This window comes from Peromyscus maniculatus, chromosome 2, assembly GCF_049852395.1.
Source record: "Peromyscus maniculatus bairdii isolate BWxNUB_F1_BW_parent chromosome 2, HU_Pman_BW_mat_3.1, whole genome shotgun sequence".
Taxonomy (NCBI): domain Eukaryota; kingdom Metazoa; phylum Chordata; class Mammalia; order Rodentia; family Cricetidae; genus Peromyscus; species Peromyscus maniculatus.
In genome coordinates, this window is record NC_134853.1 from 3,122,005 (window position 1) to 3,147,269 (window position 25,265).

The following is a 25,265-nucleotide window of genomic DNA, read 5'->3' on the forward strand; positions in this document are numbered from 1 at the left end:
ATATGTTTACTTTTGTGTGTGAGTTAGAATTTTCTCTTACAGCTTCCTATGCTGTTTATTTCAATGGCATTTTGACTATAGTGTGTCATGGAGAGGTTCCTCCAGTCAGGCCTATTTGGAGTATTAAACTGTCTAAACTTGTATATTCATTTCTTTCCCTAGACTTGGAGAAGTTTCTGTGATTTCATTACATTTTCTATGCCTTTAGTTTTTAAAAATATCTCAGCTCCATCTATTTACCACAGTCTAGGGTAGATTTGGTCTCCTATTTATATTCCATAGTTTTTTGAATTTGTAGCCATGCTAATTTTTATGTACTTGATATTTGAATGCAGTATTCAACCTTTTCCACGATCCCGGGTACATTTTCTTCTGTTTGGTCAAGTCTATTGGTGATACATTTCCCTTTGTTTTCTATTTGATCCACTGTTGTCCATTTCCAAATTTCCTTTCTTCTCACCCTCCCTTCCCCGTCTCAGTTTCCTAGTTTGCATTTCTTATCCATTTTACTGACTTTCTCATTTGTGTTTCTGGGTCTATTCCTCAGGTCTTGAATTGAGTTCTTCTTTTATGTTATTGATTATTTTTCCTGGTTTTTTGAGACAGGGTTTCTCTGTTGTTTTGGCGCCTGTCCTGGATCTCACTTTGTAGACCAGGCTGGCCTCGAACTCAAAGAGATCCCTACCTGGCTCTGCCTCCCAAGTGATGGAATTAAAGGCATGCACCACCACCACCTGGCTATATTTTTTATAACTATACATATCAGTTATTCATCTGGCATTTTACCCATGTCAGTGTCTTTGAGCTCAGAAATTGAGGAGCTGTGGTCTGGAGGAGTCGTGTTGCCTTTCCTTTTCATACTTCTTGCATCTCTATTTTAGTTTGAGCATCAGTTGGTTTGGATGTCTCTTCCAGCTTTATTGAAGCATATTAGTGAGTAGCTTCTTTTTGAGTACTAATTGCCAGCACCATTCATGGGGAAGGGGAGGCTGCATAACAGCAACAACATCAAACTAAACAAAATATAGACATATACTTACAGTTGATTAAAGCCTAGTCATACATCAGTTACCATAAAATAGCAAATGGCAAATGTAGAGTGTGTAGTAAAGTTGAAAATTGAGAGTAGAGGTAGAAATGCTAGATGAATGAGATAAAGGGAGTGGAAGAAGGGGAAATAGAGGGGCAGGGTAAATAAAGGGACAAGGCGAAGAGTAGAGAAGAATGTTATAGAGAAGCAGAGGAAAGTTCAAGAACTTGAAAATAAAAATACTGCCCAATAACAGAAAAATACATAAGCAAAATTAATATAAGGATGCAAATCAAATAAAAAAAAACCTTTAAAAAGATAAACCCAAGGTATTACTAAAAATATAGCAAAAAGGAAAGGAGTGGGCAAAAAGAAAAAGGAGATAAAAGGATTGCACAGGTGATGGTTATTGTTGATGACCAACTGAGAGGATCCAGAGTCATCTAGGAAGCAAATCTCTGGGTATGTTTGTAAGGGAGTTTCTAGATTGAGTTCACTGAGGCAAGAAGACCCACCCTGGGTATGGGCAGCAGAATTATTTGGGTTATAAGGAGAAAGTGAACTAAATACTAGCATTTATAGCTCTCTGCTTCCTGACTGTGGATGCCAAGGGCCAGCTGCTTCACACACCTGCTGCCATGACGTCATCACTACGACAGACTGTGAGCTCAAATGGCTCTTCCTTCCTTAACTCACTTTTATTGTTTGTTTTGTCACACAACAAGAAAAGAAACCAATACACATGCATCAACAAAACCAGAGGCGCGGCAAAAAACGAGGAAGTTTCTCCTTTAAGACTAAAGATGATGTAGAAACACTGCTAAGACCCCACCAAAAGCGAAAGAGAAACACAACTCAGTAAAGGGGGTGCTGTGGTGGCTTCCTTTGGGGTCCTCTAGAGCTGGAGTCTTCTGGGTGGACGCAAGAAAGTGATGATCAGTTGGATTCGTAGACTCTTGTCTGTTCTATGGTCTATGCTGGGCTGGGCCCGCACAGTGTCTTCCAGAGTCTTTCCTTCCTGTGTACCAACATTCTGTTAGCCACATTAACCATGCATCTTTGACCCGGCCAGGTTCTCACATCTTCTCAAAGGTGCCTCAGTCTGTACACTCTTGTGTGGCTAGTGTTCTAGACAGGCTACCCCCAATGTCCTGGTAGTGGAGAAAGCAAACCCCACACTGAGACACATACAGATGGCTCTGTCTCTGTTCTTTCCTGCTAAGTATTAGGTAGAGAGATGTGACTGTTGATGTCAGGCAGTCCCCTGGAGTTTGAGAGGTCTCCGTTGTGAACCTCATGATAGATAGTTTGATCTGTCTCTAGGTGTCGACCTACCTGTTGACTTCAGGCTTGTGTTTACCCTCAGGGTAGCTCAGTTTTAAACACTGGGTCCCCTTCAAGATCGTGCCTAACCACAGACCTCTGAGCCAGGGGCGGAGTGTGAAATGGAATCCCCCTCCACGGCTGACTTGGTCCACTGGAGGAGTCATTCAGTCTCAGGAAAACTGTGACCGGTTTTGAGTTTTATGAGAACTGTGGGCTTGACTATGGGGAGGATTGTCGGGCTCTTTGCATCAGAGCCTCGGGATGGCCTTTTAAATGGCGTTTCTGCCTCCCCCACCCCACACTGCAGAGCTGTGTAGGGTGCTTTGTGCTGCATCACCCTTCTGGGCCTCAGCACCTTTCAGGGGGTCGTGTTCACCAGCTCCCTGAAGTCTCTTAGCTCTTTACTTTAGAACTAATTAATGTGTGTGTGTGTGTGTGTGTGTGTGTGTGTGTGTGTGTGTACAAGAACACGCATATGGGAGCCGGGCAGTGGTGGCGCACGCCTTTAATCCCAGCACTCGGGAGGCAGAGGCAGGCGAATCTCTGTGAGTTCGAGGCCAGCCTGGACTACCAAGTGAGTTCCAGGAAAGGCGCAAAGCTACACAGAGAAACCCTGTCTCGAAAAACAAAAAAAAAAAAAAAAAAAAAGAACACGCATATGTGTACATGTGTAGAAGTCAGAGGACAGCTTGTTGAAATGGGTTTTCTTCTTTGACCATGTGGGTCCCTCAGGTCCAGCACAGGTCATCAGGTTTACTGGCGAGCACCTTATCAGCTCATCTGTCTTACCAGCCAGTAGAGATGGAATTACATGGATGATTGTCCCCATGGCTAGCTAAATTTGGAAAATGTGCACACATAAAAGATACACAAACTTTTCTATGTAAAGGCCTGTTCTGTTTGTGTGGCTCCTGCAGTCTTTGACTGGAAACAGCGTTTGGCTCTCAGCATTTTCTCCCTCACGCTGTACCTGGCGCACAAGGACACTTCGGATTATCATTTTACCCAGGGTTAAACATGCACTTTCTTCCCTGGCAGGGGGCGGGATCCAGAGCGCGTCGCCTTCATGGCTATTTTCCCCTCTTTGGTTTTGCAGCTTGAGAAATGGAGTGTAACATACCCAACCAGAGACAGCGGACGATGTCAACAACAGGAGTAACTCTCTACGAAATTCTTGGCCTGCATAAGGGAGCATCGTGTGAAGAAATTAAGAAAACCTACAGGTACCCTAGAAGTGCTGGGGGTGGGGGACAGTTCCTGTGCCACCATTGGTGGTTTCTGGTGATTGGCAAGTGGTGCCAAATTAGAGACATAAGCTTCTTGCCAAGGCCAGGTGATCTGAATTTTGGACCCAAGTTTCCTGTTGTGAAACATCGACAGTTCCGAAGAGATAGGTATAGCAGTGATCTTTGAAAGAATTACTGTGTGATGCCCAGCCTGAGAAAAGGATAATACTCTAAACTGGGAGAGGAAGTCATCTAGGAAGGAGGAGGAAGGAAACCTAAGCCAATCAGTAGCTGCACTTTAACCCATGTGACGTGATATCACATGGTAGACAGGTTTGTCACAAATGCTGTACTGTCAATCACACTGCTGAAGCCTTCAGTTTGGATCTTTCCATAGCTGATTTGTCTCTAATAGTTACTGTAGGGAAAAAACCTGAAATATCATTTTACTTAAGATTCTAAGGAATAAAAATACACGTGAAGCATAAAATTGCTGATTTTAAACTATCAAAAATGAAGATAATGTGTATCTATACTTTTACCTTACGACAGTTTTCATGGAGAGTTTGCTTCCTTTTCCTTTTCTGTCCAGATAAGACAGTAAAAGATTAAACTGAATTTGTCTACAGTTTCCACCCATCTTTCTTTCTCCTCAGTCCTGTAATGAAAACATCTTGATGTTATTAAATGTCCTGTTTTCATGCCTGTGACCTATGTTTATTCTCAACTTATTTAGGCATTTTACAAGCTATTATTTAACACGGAAGTTCTTTTAATCTTTCTCTATGCTTAACATCCTGTATATAAATCACAATATCTATTCCCTATTGTTTCCTAATTGAGGAATAAAGCTCTTCTTTCATAAGACAAAATGAAGCAAAACTTGATCGTTTTAATTAGTATCTTCTTAATTTTTATCTTGAACTAGGTTTTTTTAAACTTATAGTTCTTTTTTAAATATGTGGAATTTAAAAAATTCGAAGTAGACAAATTGTTAGTGACTTCTGTTGGGTCGCGGTCATACTTGTCTTGGCTAAAAAGCCCCCCTCGATTACAATGTCATAAAAAGATACCTCCTTTCTCCTGTCAGTACATTCATGGTTTTGCTTTGGCATTAAATCTTTGACCTTTTCAGGGTTTAGGTATAAGGAATGAGGCAGAATTCCAGACCTGGTTTTATCAAGTCACTAGCCCACCGATATTTATTGACTTCTCAGATTTTACCACTGATGAGACCTTCTTTGGCCTCGAGCTTCACCACGGGATGCACTGTGGGAGCTGATGAGGCCTCAAGAAGCTTGCAGAAGTGACAGTCCTCCAGGCCGCCATTTGGACCCAGTGTTTAGAAAATGGTGGAGGCTGATTAAGGTCAATGCAGATCTTCTAACTCACATTTCACTTGGAGTTCTAGGGACAGAGAAGTCCTTACTGCTTTGTTTGCCATAAGAGCTTTAGAAGTGTGCCTAGCAGTGGCACAGCCCACGACTAATGAATGACCTCCTTGGAACATCACTAAATCTTCCCTAAGGTTTCAGGCTAAGCTGGTCTGTGGGGACATTGGCGGTGGGAGTCAGAGCAATTGCATTTGAGGTTTAATAACTACAAAAATGAGGAGTTAAGCTACATCAAACTTCCTTTCCATTCTTAAAGCTCAATTTACAAATAAGACTTTTAATTGCCTTTATTAATTTTGGAAGCTGAGATTTCAGGTCATATCCTAATTAAGGCATTAATTATGCCGAGCTGCTTGCAAGTTTAGTAATCACAACATAAAGTCTTTTCATGTAATCAGTGTCTTGCCATTAATTTGGTTTTAATGTCAAACAAATATTATTTTTCAGCTGATTAGGGTACTAGCATGCTGCCCAGAGCATCTACTTCTATCTAAATTAGACATTTGTATTCTGCAAGTAATTCAAAATGTAGGAGCAGGCTGCAAATCCACTGAGAATATTATTCTTACACTCAGAGATCTAGATTGAAGCAGTGAGAGCAAAGTGAAATGAAAGGCCAGTGAAATGTAATAAAATTACCAACTGCTGATCCATATGCTGTTCGACCTCCATTATAATCCTTGGTTGTCCTCTTGAAAACAAGATTGGGGTAGGAAGTTTCTTCTTTTACCTTTAGTCTCACTTTTGAATAGATATTAAACAATATTTCATTGAGTTAAAATAAAAACATACATGTTCCAGGTTACCTCCTCAGGAGAAACAATATCATTAATTCCTTGCATACCTTTGTGAAGAGACCTCATGCCTATATGAGCACACAGAACTTCTAGACTGGGCAAGATGGAGCAGAATTCTCTCTCCCTGCCCTTCCTGATACGCTTGGCTGCAGTCCTTAAGAATGATACAAGAGACAACTAAACTGAACTCTGACAGCTAGAAGGGGTGCACTGGCTGATGACCTCGGGATCAAAGGATTAACACAGCCACAGAGCATCCTATGACTCTCCCACTCCTCACCTATCAGAAGACAACCCAGTCAGGGTGTCTTCTCAATTCCCACCTGTTCTTGCAGCAGAATAAACCCAGGTAGCCTTAATCTTTCCCCAATTGAAGACATCACCCAATAACCCTAGACAATCCCTGCATGATAGAAAGATTGTCAATTAAAAGTCCCTTGACCATGAGCATAGGGAAGCACTTTCATGTCTTATAACCTGCAGCTCCCTCTTCCACTCAGAGGCTCTGTTTGGCAGAGGACACTAGTGTGAGAGCATCTGTAGTAGGCACTTAGTCCTGAAGTGCGCCTTTGTCAGAGGAGCTCAGAGATTCCCTTCCCCACCTAAGAGCAACTCAGCCTAAATGAAGTCCCGCTCAGCTTCCCAGGTACTATAGAGAAGGATCCCAAAAGGTTCCTAGGAGGGTGAAGAGTTGGCTCAGCAGTTAAAAACACTCACTGCCTGCTCTTCCAGAAGGCCCAGGTTATCCAGCATTCACGTGGGAGCTCACAACGGCTATAATTCTAGTTCCAAGTAATCTAATACCCTCTTCTGGCCTCAGCACCCACACCAGGCATAGTTCTGGTACACAGACATACAGGCACATACATACACATAAAATATATACATCCATACACATGAAAAATAAAAATAAAGATTTAAAAGAAGAAAGGCTCATGGGAGACAAACTAGTAAGTCAAAATAGTACCATAAAAGCTCTGAAAATTAGATTCTCGTTGGCACTACCTGAAAAAGTAGACTGAGACCTATTTGTTAAACCTAAGTGGGTGACTGTTAAAAGTAGAACCCAAATTCTCTTAAAGTTACAGTCAAGATATCCAGACAAGATTTAAATCACCTATCATAAAATGAACTAAGAAAGTCACAATGTGAATGAGAAAGGTCACCTGACTCCCATACTGACAGGAGACAGATACTGAAAGTCAAACCCTGAGGGGGGTGGGGAAGGACTTAACAACAAGCTACAGATGATTGTGAAACAAATGAAACTAAAAACCACAGGAAAGAATGCTCACAGCCAAGAACCAAATGGACTTACCCAACTGAGAGGTAACAGAAACAATGGTAACAGCTGTTGAGCTGGGTAACAGTGGGGAGACTCAGAACAGAATCCCTGGATTTGAGGATGGATCAGTAAAATTTACCAGTCTGAACAACAGAGAGAGAAAGCAACCAAGGTTTGGGGATCCGTGGCTCCGTAACAGATTCCTGTGCAGCACTGGAGTCTCGGTGGAAAGAAGAGAGAGCAGACTGAAGGGGTATTTAAAGAATTAATGGCTGAATCTCCCCAAATTTGGAAAAACAAAAAACCTATGGTTATAAGAACCCAAGTGAACCCAAATAGGCTAACAAAAGAAATCTAACCCAAACACGACATCATTAAACTTCTAAAAACTAAAACCAAGAAAGAGACTTGAAAGAGAACATGCTGTCTATGGTGAAGCAGGACTCTGAGTGACAGGCCTGAAGGACAGTCTGGAAGGACCCGGGCACAGCGCTCTTCAAGTGCTGAAGGAGAGCCGCAAATATGGCATCCCGGGACGCTGTATTTCAGCTATCAGGGAAAATTCCTGTCTGCCAGGTGTTTGCCCGCTACAGCCAAAAAAGGTAACCAATTAGGTGGTTGCCCTTCAAGGCTGTGTTGTTAAACAGTATTTGAACTTCTCCTAGAAAGAAACCCCATTGCCCCAGAAAGTCAGGGAGGGGTAGAAGAAATGAAACAATCTTTGTTTCCATTTCCTTCCCAGGTATTGTGGGTTCTAATCCCAAACCCCCGAAACAAGGATCCAAGGGACCCAGAAAAACCATTTACTTGTTCAGTCCTGGTTGTTTCTGATTAGGGATCTGAAATTATAGCATCCTCACTGCAGATAAACAAGGACATGGGATCTCACTCTCTGGATGGGAGAAGGAGAAATGTCCTCCCTAAGAGGGGCATATGAAATTAGGAAGGAAAGTTTGGGCACCTTTAGTCCTTTATTCTTTTAGATAATTACCACAGGTGGCTGCTTCAAAGACCTCTCCAAGCCCCTCCCATACCTGTGGTAAAATCCGTCTCAGGGTCTGAAAAATGCCTTTTCCTTTTAATTTCTGAAATTCAACCCTTCATTAAGTAGTTGATCTAGTAGAGTGCCTTCTCCCTCAAAGACAGCTGGGAAGAAAGGACAATAGGAAGGCTTTTACTGTGTCAGACTATCAGTCACCTAAGCTCTTGCCTTGTTGAGATTTTGTAGAAAGAAATGAGACCATTTTTCTCAAAGTCTGTGGAGCCCTTTGTGAGAAGGCACAGTAGAAATACCAGGTGCCATTGTGATCGAGTGAATCTCCTCGTCATTCTTCTCAGTCTAAAATTAGCCTGCCATTTGGTGCTACTGTTCAAAGACCATTCATCTAGTCAGCACAGGTGAAAGCTTGGGCTGTATCTAAGTGACACATTAGGGAAAGAGAAACCCGTGGCGTGTCTTCTGTCACCCTCAGCAAAGAATAAACTGTCTTTAGCATTGCGGACTTTTATCATTCCAAAGACTTTAGCAGCCGAGGCTCATTTAATCCAATCTTCTTACAGATGGGCGAAAGCATTTCATCTTTGCCAGTGTTTGCAGGAGATGAGCAATGTCTATTTATTCCATCGCTTAGAAGTCCTACCACCTACTTAATGTATGGTTGGGAGGAGGCCCTGTGAAAATGCTGGTGCCCCCAGAGTGTCAAAGGATAATCTCCCTTCCCCTCATTTGTCCTAACTTTAGCAGGTTTTGCCTGCCCAACTTAGTTTCTCTGAGTCAGTAGAGTTCTTAGGAAGTTCCTGAACGAAGCAGGTGAAAGAGAAGAGAGATGTTAGTGAAATGTGAGGTAGCCAGACAGCCGGGGACTTGACTTCAAGTGACCATTTCCGCTAACTCAAGAACCTGAGTTTCAATTTCTACCACCCAAGTTATTCTCCAGGTCCCTTCTGAGAAAGCGTATGGAACCAAAGAATCAGGTCGTTCCCACTCAGCGGTGTCCTCCAAGCCAAGCTTCCACCCTGCCAATGACACCACTTTGCCAACAGCTCAGTGGCTGTGTCTGCGGCCACTGTCTCACTCTGGCTCTGGCCTGCCACTGCCACTCGGTTAGACACAACTGCCCTGCATCTGTGTGCATCTCCCATGCATGGCAGGCAATGCAGGGGCTCCCTAATAGCCACCCGCGGCTCCAGGTCCTCTGACGACTTCTAGCCCAGAAGTCTCCCCTAGTGTTGAGACCTGAGCCTCTAATCCCTGGTGCTGGGCTGTGACCTGGGGAGGCATGGAGCTGAGTACAGAGACTGATGTCCCCCTCTTCTCATGATCTGTTGAGCTCCCTAAGGGTCAGCTCTCGTTTCCTATAGGACCTAGATATGTGCTCAAGGATGAGCCGGAGACCAGCAGCAGGGATGCTCCGTTCAGAATCCCAGCCCTCTCTGACAGATGATGCTCCTAGGTCAAGGTCATCATGCTTCCTTCTTTCTTGTAGATGGATTCTTTCCCACAAGATTTCAGTCCCATACCATGCTCAGATGGGCATCTTCAAGGCTGCCCCACTGATTCTCCATGTACTCATTTGAAGGAAGCCCTGGGCTTGGCTTAGATTCCTTTCTCAAAAGCTGCTGCCCTGGCTTTCCAAACGTGGCCTGATACGTCAGATTTCCAGCAGTGAGTGAGAAGAATGTGTGCAATGATTCAAAGGTGCCATCCACCTGTAGTTCTGTAGCCAGGCTACCTTAAAGAACTTGAACTGGGTAAATTGGCCAAATTTAACACTTCAGCACGGCTGCTCCTGCTGCTCAAAACCCATCGCTTGTGTGGTTAGAGTCCCCCTTCTCATTGACACTGATGAGCACATAAGCATTCGTACTCCGAAGCCTCTGGAGTGTTGTTCTGTACCTCACACTGCTGCGCATTATAACAGAAGTCAGGAGGGCCGATGGAGCACTTAGAGATCTCAACTAGGTCTAGGGAGTCTCTCTGACAAGAGCAGTAGCTTCATACAAGCAAGTTTTGTCATTATCCCATGAGTACTTACCGAGCACCAACTATGTGCTGGACTCTCGTCTAGGTACTGAGAAAATAGCAATAAAGCAGTTGGATCAAGTGCTTGCCTCATGCAGCCTCCGTTCTGGGGAGGTTTACTAATAAGCAAGTGAGATGTGCAGCCCGACAGATGTTAATTACTGGGGAGAAAAGCAAGGCGTGGCAGGAAGGTGGGCGCGTTAGGCATGACCTAGAAATTGCCTATCCTCTTCAAAGTGTTCCATGTGGATTTTCACACTAAATTCTTCTAAGTATGAAGTAGTAGCTAGGAGTGCAAAGTATGAAGCTACAGAAGCCAGGACTTAACCTCTTTTCCTCAGCCTCATTTTCTTAAAAAAGTAAAGTGGATAAAAAGTACTAACTTGGGATGGCTCCTGAGAATCATAGAAGACTCGAAGTGCCAAGTGGTTCACCCAGGTCAGAGAGAGAGTCAGATAAATAGACCCATGGAACAGAGTCATCAAGCTCGGCCAGGACACGGGACAAGGAACTCTGCTAGGAGCATATGTGTGATATCATATTTTGAAATATTTAATTTTCATGGAAGACGTTAAAAGGTTGGGGGCTGGAAAAGATGGTTCAGAGGCCGAGAGCACTGGCTGCTCTTGCAGAAGGTCCCAGGTTCAGTTCCCAGCATCCACATGGTGGCTCACAGTGGTCCACAACTTCAGTTCCAAAGTATCTGACACTCTCTTCTGGCCTCTATGGATACCAGGAATGCATGCAGTGTGGATATGTACACACAGGCAAAACACTCACACATCATCTTTTAAAGATTGCTACAGTTGCTAGGGGTATAACTCAGTGGTGGAGCACTTGCCTAGTAAGAGCAAGAGGCCAGTTTGATCCCCTAAACCAAAACAAATGCACAAATGAGTAAGTAAATAAATAACTATAACTTCTATTTAGCACGCTAGTAATGAGAAAATCACATCCCTTGCACGTTTAACCTTCGCTTTTTTTGTACTAAGCTAAAAATGAGTTTCTCAAATTTATTTTATGGGATTACAAAAGCCAAACAAGTTAGAACTCAATTGGAGGACAGAGGAAGAAAAAAGAAGCAAAAGCAAAACTTTAGTTGAGGTCTAACTTTTTTTTGCAAGAAAAAGCAAAGGAAAGAAGGGAAGAGAGAGGTAGGAGACTAGACGGCTCCTACGCGACCATGGGGTGCTCAGCAGGTCCCCTTTTTTGCAAGGCGGGGCACTTTCCAAAGGCTCCCTGACTTGATGCTGCCTCGTTGCACCCACCCAGCGGTGCCTGACCCGCTTTTCCTTTTCTGCATCTCCCACTCCGTCAACTTCCTTTAGGACAGACACGCCCCTCCCAGCCCCAGCCCCAGCTCCAGCCCCAGCCCCATGCCGACATTTGCCAGATGAAAAACTACAGCCATCAGCAAGTATATTTTGATTGTGTGGTTCTGCCTGTGCTCTCCTTGATTGTGTTTTCATTTTCAGCTCTTTAGAACCGTTTCTCAAATGATATACTTCACCATCTTGCCAGATGAGAAGTAGCCAACTAACCCAGCAAACGTAGATGGGGGCAGATGGACAGGGAAAGGCCAGGTCTTCTGTTTGGGACACAGTGAGAAGTAAACAGGAGGTGAGGGAAAGGACACAGAGTCAGTTTAGAGAATGTAGGTTTTAAGTGATCCAAATCTCACATGCTGGTGTGGTTGCTCATACCTGTGCTCCTACTATTTGGCAGCAGGAGGCAGGAAGAAGGCTGTGAACTCAAGGGCAGCCTAAATTCCATCGTGATTTCTAGACCCTGTCTCAAACAACAGCAACATCTTATATGTTATATAAATGTTAATTTAAAATGTTTAAAGTGTGTGTGTGTGTGTGTGCGCGCGCGTGCTTGAGTGGATGTATATGCACCATGTGCGTGCAGAAGATTGTGGAGTCAGAAGAGGGCATTGGATGATTGGAACTCAAGTGATAGGTGGTTGTGTGCCATCATATTCATGCTGGAAACCCAGCTCAGGTCTTCTGCAGGAGCAGTAAGTGCTTTTAACAGCTGAGCCACCTCTCCTGCCATAAATGTTACTTTATATTTACACCAATATTTATACTTTTAAGGTTATACAGAAATAAGATAAAGAAATTGAAAGTACTAGGTGTCCATGGCATGCCTGGTACAAGGGCCTAGCAAACGTCAGCCCACTGATTAAGAAACCACACAAAGATCTCATTCTTTCTTAGCTCCTCGGAGGATGGCCAGATGAAAGGAAATTGGTTTCACACATCAATGAAGTCCCCATGCTTTGTGGACCAGTTTAACCTCTTGTTGACAGGGTATCAAGTGTCTTTGTTCACAGAGCAGCAGGAAATTCAAACAATGCTTTTCTATCTCATTCTCTGTCACATGGAACTTTCTGGAAAAATTATCCCAAATTCAAAGTTGAGAGTCTCCTGAGTGAACCAAAATGAGGCAATGGCTGGTTTCACAAAGAGCAGGAAGAGTGCCATTTCTGTCGCAACTCCAGTCTGTGGTGTTTTTACCCATCTTTATTAGCAATTACAGGTAAAGAGAGAGGCTGCTCGTGAATAAAGTAACTGTCAGGGGAATGCATAGCTAATAGAAGAATTGTAAATATTTGCAAGGCAGAGTGATGATTCAAGCTCACAAGATTAATTGAAATTAATCTCTATCAGGCACTAATTTGTTTCCTGAGTTCTAAAACCTTCCACTAAGAAGTATGCAAGGCCATGCTGGAGACAATTTCCGGGGGGCCACGTGACCTCCCTTCTCCTGGATGTCTTCATCTACTCCATCTTCTTGGCTCTTCTGGGAGTACCAACCTGTCCTTCCTCAGCACTGGGAACATTACAATCAATGGCATTTCCACTCACTCAGCATTTATTCCATGTCGCATGCTTATGTTATACGGGGGTGGGGGGGCATATTGAATTTTTCATTAATATGAACCCTGTGTTTTGTTGTTCCCTCTCATCATGGTCTCTCTGATTTTGCTCCTGATTTGCTCATTATGGAAAACGTATCTTGCTAAGTTTGTTCCTGTACAGTAAGCTCTTTAAACAAGAGGGACTGCGTTGTCTACAAACTCACGGCAGACAGAACACGGGAGGCTTTGGCAATCAGCAGAGATAACAGTTTATATAAATTAAAACCAAGAGCTTCCCATCACTCATTCCTAGCCCCTTCCCATCACTCATTCCTAGCCCCTTCCCATCACTCATTCCTAGCCCCTTCCCATCACTCATTCCTAGCCCCTTCCCATCACTCATTCCTAGCCCCTTCCCATCACTCATTCCTAGCCTCTTCCCATCACTCATCCCTAGCCCCTTCCCATCACTCATCCCTAGCCCCTTCCCATCACTCATTCCTAGCCCCTTCCCATCACTCATTCCTAGCCTCTTCCCATCACTCATTCCTAGCCTCTCCCCATCACTCATTCCTAGCCCCTTCCCATCATTCATTCCTAGCCTCTTCCCATCACTCATTCCTAGCCCCTTCCCATCACTCATTCCTAGCCTCTTCCCATCACTCATTCCTAGCCCCTTCCCATCACTCATTCCTAGCCCCTTCCCATCACTCATTCCTAGCCCCTTCCCATCACTCATTCCTAGCCTCTTCCCATCACTCATTCCTAGCTCCTTCCCATCACTCATCCCTAGCCTATACACTGCTAGATGCTAGAGAGAGAAATCACAGGAAATAGAACTGATGGTTACAATTGAGTAATGGAAAAAATGAGTAGATTTTTACAACTCAGGAGCTTTGAAGAGAGTCTATGACAAAGATAGAAATCTACATGAAATGTTAGAGAAAGCTTTCCTGTGAAAGTGAGAGAGGAGGTGTGGGTGGAGGCCAGAGGACAACTGTGAGTGTCATTTATCAGGCATTGTCCCCATATTTTGATGAAGCAGTCTCTCACTGACCTAGAACATGTCAAGTAAGCTAGTGGGTGAGCTCCAGGGTTTCCCTAGTCCCTGCCTCAAGGCTAGGATTGCTAGTGGGCACCAACCAGACCCAGGTTTTGCTTTTGTTCTGTGTCGGTTTGGGGATATATTCAGATTCTCAGCAAGGGAAGTTCTTTGCCAACAGAGCTACCACCCCAGCCCTGCAAGTACAGGTAAATAGTAGTATGGAAAACACTCTTCATCGCATGTCCCCTGTCCTCATCCCATACTTGCTCCTCAGGGCAAAAATAGCATTGGAAGAACTGCGCGCCATTCCAGTTACCACTAACAATTTGGGTACCAGAATGATCAGGAAATAATCTTACTTGCAAAGAAGTATTCTTGATTGATCTGCCTGGTGGCTTATTGGAAGACTCAAGGACTTACTCGAATCTACCCAATCTAGCTCAGCAGTTATGGGGAGCATAGGGGGTGTGGAAACATTTGTAGGCAAATGGTTTGTCACTGCCTCCTTGGCCAATGGGGAACAGCTCACTAAGAATCATGGGAGATTCTTATCATGGAAGAATCATGGAATGGTCTAGGGAATGAGGCTTTGGAATAAGTCATGTAATGGCCCTCAGTAGCCAGAAGCCACTCCCATGCCTAAAGTTGTGCTCACACTTAGAAAAGACCCACGAAGGCCTGGAGTCACTTCTGATTGATTTCAAGCTCTGTGTACGCACACTAAGGATAGGCAGAGCTGTAAACTGTCTAGATGAGTGTCAAAGGTGTGCCTTGCCTTAACATACTATACCTTTGACACTCATCATTTGCAAAGACCGTGAAATTTCTGGTGCCAGCTAGATACAGAATTCCACACCTGATCTTTTAGTTGATTATTAAGCCTATGCATACAAACTTTACAAGTTAGGCCAGAAAAGCGACTTTAACTAACAACCGTAACAACAACAAAAATCACAAGGAAAGAGAGAGTCTGGTTTGTTGAGTTGCTGCAATTATCCAGTTTGAAATGTCTAGTTTTCAAAATAGATGAGGCATGCATGTAGGGAAGTATGGCTTGTACACAGGTTGAAAAATCGAGACAGAGAATTGGGAGGAGAGCTGTGATACATAGGAGAGCTGTGAAATATTGTCTTCTAGATATGGCATGGCTGCTGCTCACATGACAGCTGTGGCTACCTGCACAAGACCTGCACAAGGTCAAGTCAGTCAGCATTTCTGCATGAATGGGGGAAGGGTTTCTTAAGCTCCAGCCATAGCCCAGGAGCTACTGCCAGTCGATGGCTGCTGAGGTAGGAAGAGTCACTTTTCTTAGGAGATGTGGCCACTAGAAGGTTGTCCATGCCCAGTGGGTGCTTCCACACCATGCACATATATAGTCAGCACTAGTTGAACTCAGAGACCTAATAATAGTAATAATTAATAATAACAATAAATGACAACAGAGGACATGAAGTGGGGAGAGAGATGGGCTGAAGTGGAGGGTCCTGGGGGAGTTCAAAGGAGGTAGTAGGTGTGGATGCATTTGGAATACATTGTATATATGCATGGAAATTTCCAAGAGTAAATTTAAAAAGTCTTTTTTAAAAATCAAAGAAAGAATACCTTGGAAAGCTCTGACTTGGGACATAACAATACAATAAAAACTGTAAATCAGCTAATTCAAATTTACAAAGGCTAATAAGGAAAATGGAGTCTAAAGAATGAAAGGAAAGGATGAGAATAGTGAATCATCAAACAGAAAATGTCAGTAAAGAAACAGAAATCACAAAAGGAATCAAGCAGAAATTCTGGGATTGCAAATTCAATAACTTCAGTGAAAAGTTTCGTAGAAAGGCTCGATGGGAGATTGGAGATGCAGAGGAAATGCTCACTGACCTCAAATGCGGCCTAGAATCATCCAAAGTGAAACAGAGAAAGGAAAATAAAGAATCCAAGAGACTGCTGGGCATCAGGTCTCACAGCAGCACACAGATATCAAGTGTCTGAACCTGTTTCTGCCACTCGTCCGTGGGCACACTCTATTTCTCTATGTGGGCTAGGTTTTCCTACAGGAGTCAGCTCTCTGAGCTGGCCACTTCCAAATCAGGTGGACAGCTGAAGAGAAAAACTAGCAAGTTGGAGAGAGAGTAGGTGGTGAGGGCAGGTGAGCAGGCTACGGGGAGACTCAAAGCAAAAATGGGTCTCGAAAGCCACAGGTGTGTCTGCACTACTGGGGTCAGTTAGAGGGGAAATGTGCAAGCTGGGAGCAGAGGATACGGAGCTGGAAGAGCAGCCCAGGACCCGGTGTGGAAGTTTGAAGTGGGAACGTAGGTGGACCAATGGCTTTCAGATAGAATATGTCATTAGACACTTTATCAGAGGAACCAGGTCATCAATTCTCACATCAGCTTAAACCAGCTTTATGCTACAGTTATAAATGGGAAGATAGATTCTGTATACAAAAATACCACAAACTAAATTTCCAATAAGATAACAGCAAAACTATAAAACCTGTGGTTCTCTGACTTCAGTGCCCAGCTGAATCAGCTGGGTGACTTTGAAACCATGAGAAACTCCAGACCTGTGGAACCAGACACCCAAGGACCAGGGCCAGCATGTGTGAGTCTCCTGAACAACACTCCTTCACACATGGTTCTTAGCAATGGATGCTGAAAACTGTCCGGGCCAAGGAGAAATGATGGGCACAGAAAACCACAGTGACAAAAGGTTGCCCGTCTATCCTTGGTCCCTTATGACAGACAGCCCTCATCTGGTTTAGGGGTAATGAGTGCAAACTTTCTGGGTTCTGTCCACTCTCCAGTCACGGCTGCTGTCATCTGGGTTATCTGATGGCCTGTCCTCCTCCTTACTTCACTCACTTGCAAATGCGCTGGCCGCTTGGTACGAAACACCGATTTTGCCAAACTTGGCTGCAAGGGCTCCTCAAACACCTTGTGCCTGCCAGCCTTTCCCCATCCTAGCCGCTCAAGCCAGGACCAGAAAAGAACTGAAAAGACATCCAGGAAGCCTAGGGAAGAAAGGAGCGGCCATCAAACACTGCAAAAAGGTCAAGAGTCAGAGGGATAAAAATAAGCCTGTGGGTTCTCATCCCGAGTGTCATCGAAGGGAGAGTACGCTGGGGAGAGAACTGAAAATAGAAACCAGGTTACAGTGGGCTGCGGAGGGAATGAGCATTGAAGAGTGACCTTCTGTGTAGACTGTGCTTTGAAGAAGTGTTCCGGTACAGGGGAAGAGAAGAACATTTATAAACAAAGGGAAAGATGAGGAAGCCAGGCCTGACAGCAGGGGTCTGTAATCACAGGAAGACTGAAGTAGGAAGACCATGAGTTCAAGGCCAGCCTGGGATACATAGTGAGTTCAAGGCTAACTTGAATAACTTAGTGAAACCATATCTCCGAAAACAAAGAAAAAGGGGGAACTCTTGGACTACAGATTGGCAGTATACACTTGCTTAAAATTTAAAACATGACCTAGGAAAGTGTGACTAGTGCCTTGACCTTAAAACGTGACCTAGGCAAGTTTTATTACTGAGGAGAAGGGACTGGCAGAGACATTACTGACAACACTAGAGTTGAAAGTGGGAGCCTAAGATGCTTTAGGATCCACTCAGATGAGCAGAGGATGGGCACCGTGGGAGAAGCGGGGAGACAGTGGTGTGCTTACTCAGAAATGTAGAGGCAGAAGAGTGTGGATTGCTTCTTTCTGGTAATCTTTTTATCCTTCCCAAGTCAGAGGTGGGGTGCCTGTTGAGAGAGGATGAGGGAACTGGGAATAGAGGCGTGGACATCTTTCTTGAGGTCATGAAAAGAAGTTTACTGAAGTTGAACGTTGCCAGGCAGGCCTCATGGGAGACCAGCGAAGGGAGGAAGTGTATATTTTTATTGTTGGTTGTTCACAGGGTTGTAAAATCTTGTCCAACAATGCTGCGAAGCCTGGAAATAGGAGTGGCAGCCGCAGTCATCTTCTTGGGGGTATGACAGGAAATCATTTGAGGAATTTGGTAGGATTTGAGGAAGGTTCAAGTGTATGCCTCTGATGTTCAGAAGTCAAATCAACAAGACCTCCAGTGTGTGAGAAAAGGTCCTGTTAGGTTTTGAAAGGGAGTTTAGGGAAAAAACAGTTTTAAATGAGAGCTTGACACAAAGATGCATGAGAGGGCGATGCTGTGTGTTCTTACACTGAAGGGCTTTGAAGAGGAGAGACGGACAGGTCTCCAGCGCTGCCAGCTAGGCCAGCTACAGGTGTTACTAGGACCTGCAGGGAGCTATGTGCAGTTCATGGTCCCTGCGGCTTGATTCAGAGGGGAGCGGCAGTCTTGGCCTGCTGGGTGCTCTCACTAGGACCAGTGGTGGGAGCTCCAACTGGAAGCAGGAGACACGGTACCAGGCTGAGGAGGAGGTATGACCAGCCATTTCTCTTCCAGCCTAGTGCTTCCGTCTCTCAACAGTCACAGTTCAGTAGAGGTGGCTGACCTGAGAAAAGAATGTCTTTTCCCTCTAGAAAACGGTGAAGTTAGAGGCCCAGAAATTGTTGCTGGGGGCTTGCTCCATATACAGAGGTGGATAAACTTACACAGCCTTCAGACTCTCTGCAAGCTGAGGCAAGAGACATTATATGCAGCATACCAAGATCATAGTGGTGTCCGAAGTTCAGGGTCTCTTTCTCAGATTAGCATTCGTACAACCAGCATAGAAAGAAGCCTAGGGAGTTGGGACATATTTATCAACATGCTAACACAGACACTCTAGTGGGTTCCATTTTATCAGGGTTTCATTTTCTCTAGGTCCGGGAAAGCCATAGAAGAACATGGCAGCAAACAGGAAGCTGAAACACAGTGCCACCAATAGGCATTTGGACTTTTGGAAAGCCTAAGTGTTGATGTGTTTTTAAAACACTCAATTTAAAAAAAAAAAATATATTGAAGTCAAATGCACGAACATCTCCAGTACAGTGGCCTCACCATCGCAACCGCCACTAGAGGGCAGCACTTGACTCTTGATGCGGTTCTACCGGGCACAAAGAGATCAAGTCTCAGATGCAAACGTCTCTGGCTCCTCTCTGTCCTTGTCTCCCGCTCAATAGTCTGAATTGCAAATGTGACTGTGGATCCCACAAAACTAGGACAACTTCTTCAACCATAGTGGGGTGGACTGCTCAGCTATTGCGTCTGCAGCTGTGGGGAATCACAGGGCTGTGTAGTGTGGCCTTTCGCCTGCCCCCGCGGCTTCCTGGTGCTGAAAACACTTGAGTCATGCATCATGGTAGCAGGTGCTCCAGAAATCATCACACAGCAGGGGCGGGGTCGGCATCTGTATCTGCGATGCGAAGCCAAATGATGTCCTGGCCTTTCTATTTTGTCCTTTTGGTGTCCTTATACTCTTCCGGCTCCATGGAGCCTGCTTCCTTGAGCACCACGGCATTCTCATTCCAATCTCCTCTCAGCAGCCCACGGAATTAAATCGTCTTGTGCCAAGGGCCGCTGACCAGGGAGCAGCATGTAATGTAGTTGTACAGGGTTCTGGGAGTTTGAGAACCAAACAAGGGAAGGGATGATCACGGCAGGCAGCAAACGCAGCGGACCGCTTGGTACTTGGACAAGGTTGCACCGGAAACAGTCCCCTCCTGCACGAGGTCCACACGCTGACAGCCAGGAGGCACCATACTGAAGGACAAGGGCTAGGGAACCCCAAGAGCAGAGAGGTCAGCAAAAGCAATACCACTCAGTCCACAGCAGAGGCTGCTCAGAGAACTTCCCAGGGTCTTGCGGCTCAGGGCTGAGCCACAGCCCTGTGGGGTCAATGGCCAGCAGATGCCAATGAGTTCTTGCAGGATGTGTAAAATAGGAAGGTTCCAAGTGACTAAAAAGCTGCTTGTTTGGGCTATTTTTAAAATAATCGGATGTGTAAAAAAATTTGCCTTTGGCTTTGGCAGGCTTTGAGCTAATGGGTCTCAGCTGCAGGGAAGGAAGAGCCTGGGGCCGACAGGCAAGCTCATTTGTTGCACAGGCTGGGAAGCTGTGAGATTAGCAAAGGGTTGGAAGAGGATAATCCGGAAGTTCCTGGCCATCACTGACTGAGTAATCCCTACTAGTTCTGTTGCCAGTGAGAGAAACAGGGAAAACTGAGAGGAAACAAGCGTCTCAAAAGCAATCGGCGTGAAGAGAGCTACTGACCACTCCACAGTCTGCAGGGAGAGAGGCTGCAGGGCTGAGCAGGCTTCAGACAACTCCACAGGAAGGGAGAAAACTGTATAAAGGGCCCAAAGATGGGAATTCTGACGGTGTATTGTGACCCTAGAATACCACAACTCAGGACCAAGAGCACCAGAAGCCAGTCATCTGTGGCTGGAACACCATTGGCAGACCTCAACAAGGGTGGCCCTGTGGTGACCTCTTGAATCAGGGCTGGGGTTCTGAGTCCTTTTCAATAATGTGTCAGAAGTGATGGTGGTACAGGTTTATAATCTCAGAACTTGGGAGGTGGAGGCAGGGAGATCAGGAGTTCAAGGCCATCCTTGACTACCTATTGAGTTCAAGGTCAGCCTGGGAACCGAGAGCCTATCTAAAAACAAATAAATAATCCGGAAACGACCCACCCGCCTCTGTTTTGCAATCTGGTTTTACGTGAGCACTGTTTAAGAAATCTGACTTCTCCAGAACATCCTCTTTTGTCCTATGGGGAAACCACATGGGAGAGGGTACTCAGCTGAACTTCCCCAGAAAAGGCAAGTATAGTGCTGAGAAAAACTGTTCCCACCTCTTTCTCTCTGACTACAATATTGTAAGCAAATAAATAAAATGCTATTGTTTAACAGCATTAAGCCTTAAGCTGTAGGCTGTTCGGCGTGGGTAATTGAAAGAGCACCTCTGGGCTACCACTAAACTTTTAGATACCTGTGTAATGAAGAAAATCTTGGTTCATTATATTGGGTTCAGATGATCCCCCAGACTTCTAAAAGTAGGAAATGAATTGCCCTGTGATGTGAGATTACGTCTTGATCATCAAATTGCTACTGGGAATATTAATATTAATTAGACTAATTAATATTATCACACAGAGATTATGAAAGCCATGACAGCGGAGTTAGAAGTGAGGCAATAGAACTATGGGAATTTCAAATGTTAGAATTATCAGATGCAGATTTCAAAACAAATAGGATTAAAAAGATGAAAGACAAGATTGAGAATTTGCACGGAAAGTCTCTGCAAGTTTTGTGAATGTGTGTGAATAAATTTATAGGCTAATGCTGTCACATTTATACCAAAATGTAAGACCCAGACTGGCCAGAGCTCTTGGTCCCTGTGTTGGATGCTGACCCAGGAACTCATACTTACCTGTCATATACTCTGCAACTCCAGAGCAGAACTTTTTTTTGGGGGGGGATGGGGGTTGAGACAAGGTTTCTCTGTGTAGTTTTGGTCCCTGTCCTGGCTCTTGCTCTGTAGACCAGGCTGGCCTCGAACTCACAGAGATCTGCCTCCTGAGTGCTGGGTGCCACCACACCACTGCCCAGTGGGACTATATTTTTCTAATTAATTTTTTTTTTCATACACTATAGTTTGGTCAGTTTTCCCCCTCTCCCAATCCTCCTCACCTAACTTCATGTTTGTGTTCTACCCTCCAACATGTAACATTTTCTCTGTCTCAAAAAATTAAATAAATAAACTCCTGTAACACAAAAAGAATAAAAACAAACAAAAACCCAACAAGATTTTTTAATGTCAAAATTAAAAGGAACAAAAAGCCCACTTGGTACTGACTCTAGCTAGCCGGCTCTGCCGTGAGGGTAGTTTTAGAATACAGGAAGAAATCCATGGCTCCATCTTCTTTTCAGCAGCATGCAGGTAGATTTCTGAGAGATCGGAAGGGGCACAAGTCTCATGGTCCAAAGGAAATTAAGGTATCTTTGAAATGGTAGCCACAGAAAGAATCTGAGGAAGGGGGGGGGGCATGTATTGAGCAGGAGAAAGGCATCTGGAGACACAGCCATGCACAGTGGAATGTGGCCGAGGATGCCTCCAAAGTTCTCCTCTGACATTCCAACCCATGGAGGGAGAGCTGGGTGAACCCATCAGGATCTGCCCCAGGAGACTGGAGGCTGGGGAGGGTAGGAAGTAGGTCTGATCCGAGAGTGTTAGCCATGACCAGTTTATCTCCCTTACGGGACACTTTTGGAAAGCACACAAAGGTTTGGAGATGAAGTCTTGCATTCTCGTTGAATACCATACCACTCGTACATATAAAACTAGAAATACCCTTAGCACAAACAGGCGATTGTTCTATTTCAATGTAGTTCAAGCTTCCTCACCCCTTGGGTCCACTCCATGTTTGCTGGCTCTGGAGATAATCCCCAAGAAGGTGGGACACTCAGTGGCTTCACCTGCTTAAGCAGTTGTAAGATTCTGGCATCTGGCCCTGCTTTACCATCTGTGCCAAGGAATCTCAGAGCCAAGAGCATCTGCCAAGAAGAGTCAAAACACCACTGACAGCCAGGACTTGGCCTTGCTACAAATGGAGGCGTTCCAGCCCTCCAAATCAGCCAACACCATTGTTAGAGGGGTGTGATAAATGGATTGAGTGCATCTGCCCTTGCGAGCTGACGGAGATCCAACAGGGTAAAAAATGACAGGAAGCCAGGCTTCTGCCGGAGTCTGGGTAGAGTGTGTAGTGTCCCGCTGAAGCCTGGAAACAAGGCAAGGCCTATCAGAACCATTTTCCCTTCCGGGCAGAGGTCGTAGCCCTTCCATTTGATTGGATGGCACGTGGTGTCTTGAGATCTAACCCGGGGAAACACTATGCATGGTGAGAATTCCAGGAGTGTTATGCCATAAAGATACATGTGCTTGAAGAATCCACTTGAGGGGCTGAGACAGTGAACACTGTATTTATTCCGAGGACATTTCTTTAAACTTCTCTAATCCCCTCTGGCTCAGTGACAGGTCATTTAAGGCAGTAAAACCTGAATTTCCAGATGTCCCAAAAGAACAGAGTTGCCACCAGAGCTTCAAGATGCTTTGACAAAAACAAAGCAAAGAGTCACCTATAATCCTAAGCACTGTTAATTTACTGTTAATAAACACTGTCAGTTTTGGTTGTTACCTTCCATTTTCCTATTTCCTACTTTTTTTAAACCTTTCTCTCTTTTAGACCCCCCCCTCTAGTGCATGCATGTGTGCGTGTGCGTGTGCGTGTGCGTGTGCGTGTGCGTGTGCGTGTGTGTGTGTGTGTGTGTGTGTGTGTGTGAAATGGATTTACAACATGCCCCCCACGGTTGGGCATGGTTTCGCATGCTGGGCAGACCTAGGCACTTCCGCCTTACAATTTCTGGGTCAAAACATCTCTCGTGACCAGGACCCTGTGGCTTTGCATGGTTGCGTAAAGCATGCAGCGCAACCATGTGATCTACACACATGTGTGGAATAGCCACATGGGCCTGTGTGCGCAGGCGCGGCCCAGCCTTTATAAGCCGGTGCCATATTCCCAGCTCCATCTTTACTCACGTGTCTTTTCCACAGGCCTGTGCACATCTGTCTCTCTCCCTTATCTTAATAAAACTCTTGTTAGTGGATTCTGTCATGTTTCGTGACATTTCCTCGCTGGGTAAGAGCGCCGCCAAATAACCAACAGTGTGTGTGTGTGTGTGCATCACGAGAATATCAAGTTACTAAATCACCCAGTGGTCAGTTCTGAGTCCCTGGCTTTCACAGCCTCCCTGAATCAGCCTTCTCAGAGATTGCTTGTCTTTGAAATGCCCTTCCCTTGGATCCTAAGACTGTGCACTGTCCAGATTTTTCCTTCTGTTTCATTGATCCTTGCTTTTTATTGTTCGGTTTAAAATGTTTTTGATTTCTGAGACAGATTGGCTTTGAACTCAAGAGTCTCCTGCCTTGATCTCTTTGGTCCTGGGATTGTAAGTGTGCCCACTCTACATGGCCAGTTTTTCTTCAATCCTGTCTTTGAACTTCGTGAACTGCTTTCTTTGGACTCTCTTGCAAAGTTTCATGATTGTAAACATCAGCTGCTTACCAAGAACTTCCCAAAATGTGTCTCTTACAGTATCTTCCTTCTGAACTCTGGATTTACAGCTCTCTAGATCCACTTAGAATTTTAATAGGCATCTCAAATGTCCAAAATAGAACTTTTAGACCACATCAAAACTTTCTCACTACAAAAAAAGTCCCTTGCTATCTAATTACCAGTAATTCCCAACTCTGTTTGCTCGGGCCAAACTTTGCTATCATCCCCATCTTTCTTTCATCCTCACATCCAACTCATCAGCTGTCACTCAAAGTATATCAGGAACACACCACGCTTTGTTCTGTCCTCCACCACCACACAAGCTTCTGCCTAGAGCACTAGAAAAGGCCCTAGAAGCAACTGCCCACTTTTGCCTTGGCCAGCTTTCAGATTGCACAAGCCTTCTGAAGACAGAGTTGGGTATATTGATGATTGCAGAATATTCTGGTGGGTTTTCATGTCACACATACTAAAGCCAATTTTTTTTATTTTAAGACACAATAGAGCAGAATTTAAGAACGTATGACCTAAGAGTCAAATTGCCTGTGTTTCAAGCCTAGATGTGACCTTTAGCTGTGTGATATTGGGCAGGATACTTCACTTTTTAGCATCTATGTATTCTCGTGCGTGAAATGGGGCCACTGTAATCCCGTTCTCATGCTTGTTGTGAGAATATTTAAACCAAGCTCACAAATGATGGCATACAGTAAACACTGAAAAAGTTTAAAAATGACAAGGTAAGCATTTGGGGCTAGGAGTAAAGACTTCTTATCAATTCTGAATTTAAAAACCATGACACCAGTAGTTTCAGCTGTAAGAAATTAATGTTACTCCAAACATCTCTGAAAGCAAAAAAAAAAAAATGCAAAACAAACAAACAAAAAACAGTTTGGTCAATGAAACTTAAACTAATAAACTCTGATTAGTCTATTCTCTTTCTTTATTCTGAGATGAGGGTTAGAATGGATTATAGACCTCGATTTACATTTCCAAGTATTTTGGTACTTCTTCAGCATCCTTGATCCTTAGCTTGCATAGACTTCCATCCACTTCTTAATCAGCAAATTCTAATGCCTAAAATACTGTGATTTTTCTGCTTAGTTTACAGTTGGTTTTAATATGTGGCACTCTCTGTTCTGCTTTCGGGCTTTTAGGAAAGCACCAAGACAAACCATTGCGTCTGACTCAGTACCATACCCAGCAGTGCTTGGCACCTGTGCACACCCGGGATGGGCATGCGGGGGAGAACAGTCGTGTG

General features: G+C 44.5%; 1 protein-coding gene across 3 annotated transcripts in view; it reads left to right on the forward strand.

Moving 5' to 3' along the window:
• Dnajc5b (DnaJ heat shock protein family (Hsp40) member C5 beta) overlaps nt 1–25,265 on the forward strand; it is a 77,604-nt gene that overhangs the window by 36,618 nt on the left and 15,721 nt on the right. For all 3 annotated transcript variants that reach the window (XM_042270662.2, XM_006974672.4, XM_042270663.2), the window contains one exon: nt 3,453–3,579. In XM_042270662.2, the coding sequence (XP_042126596.1) occupies nt 3,461–3,579 (119 nt within the window). In that variant the 5' untranslated portion in view covers nt 3,453–3,460. The remainder of the gene's footprint in view (nt 1–3,452; nt 3,580–25,265) is intronic.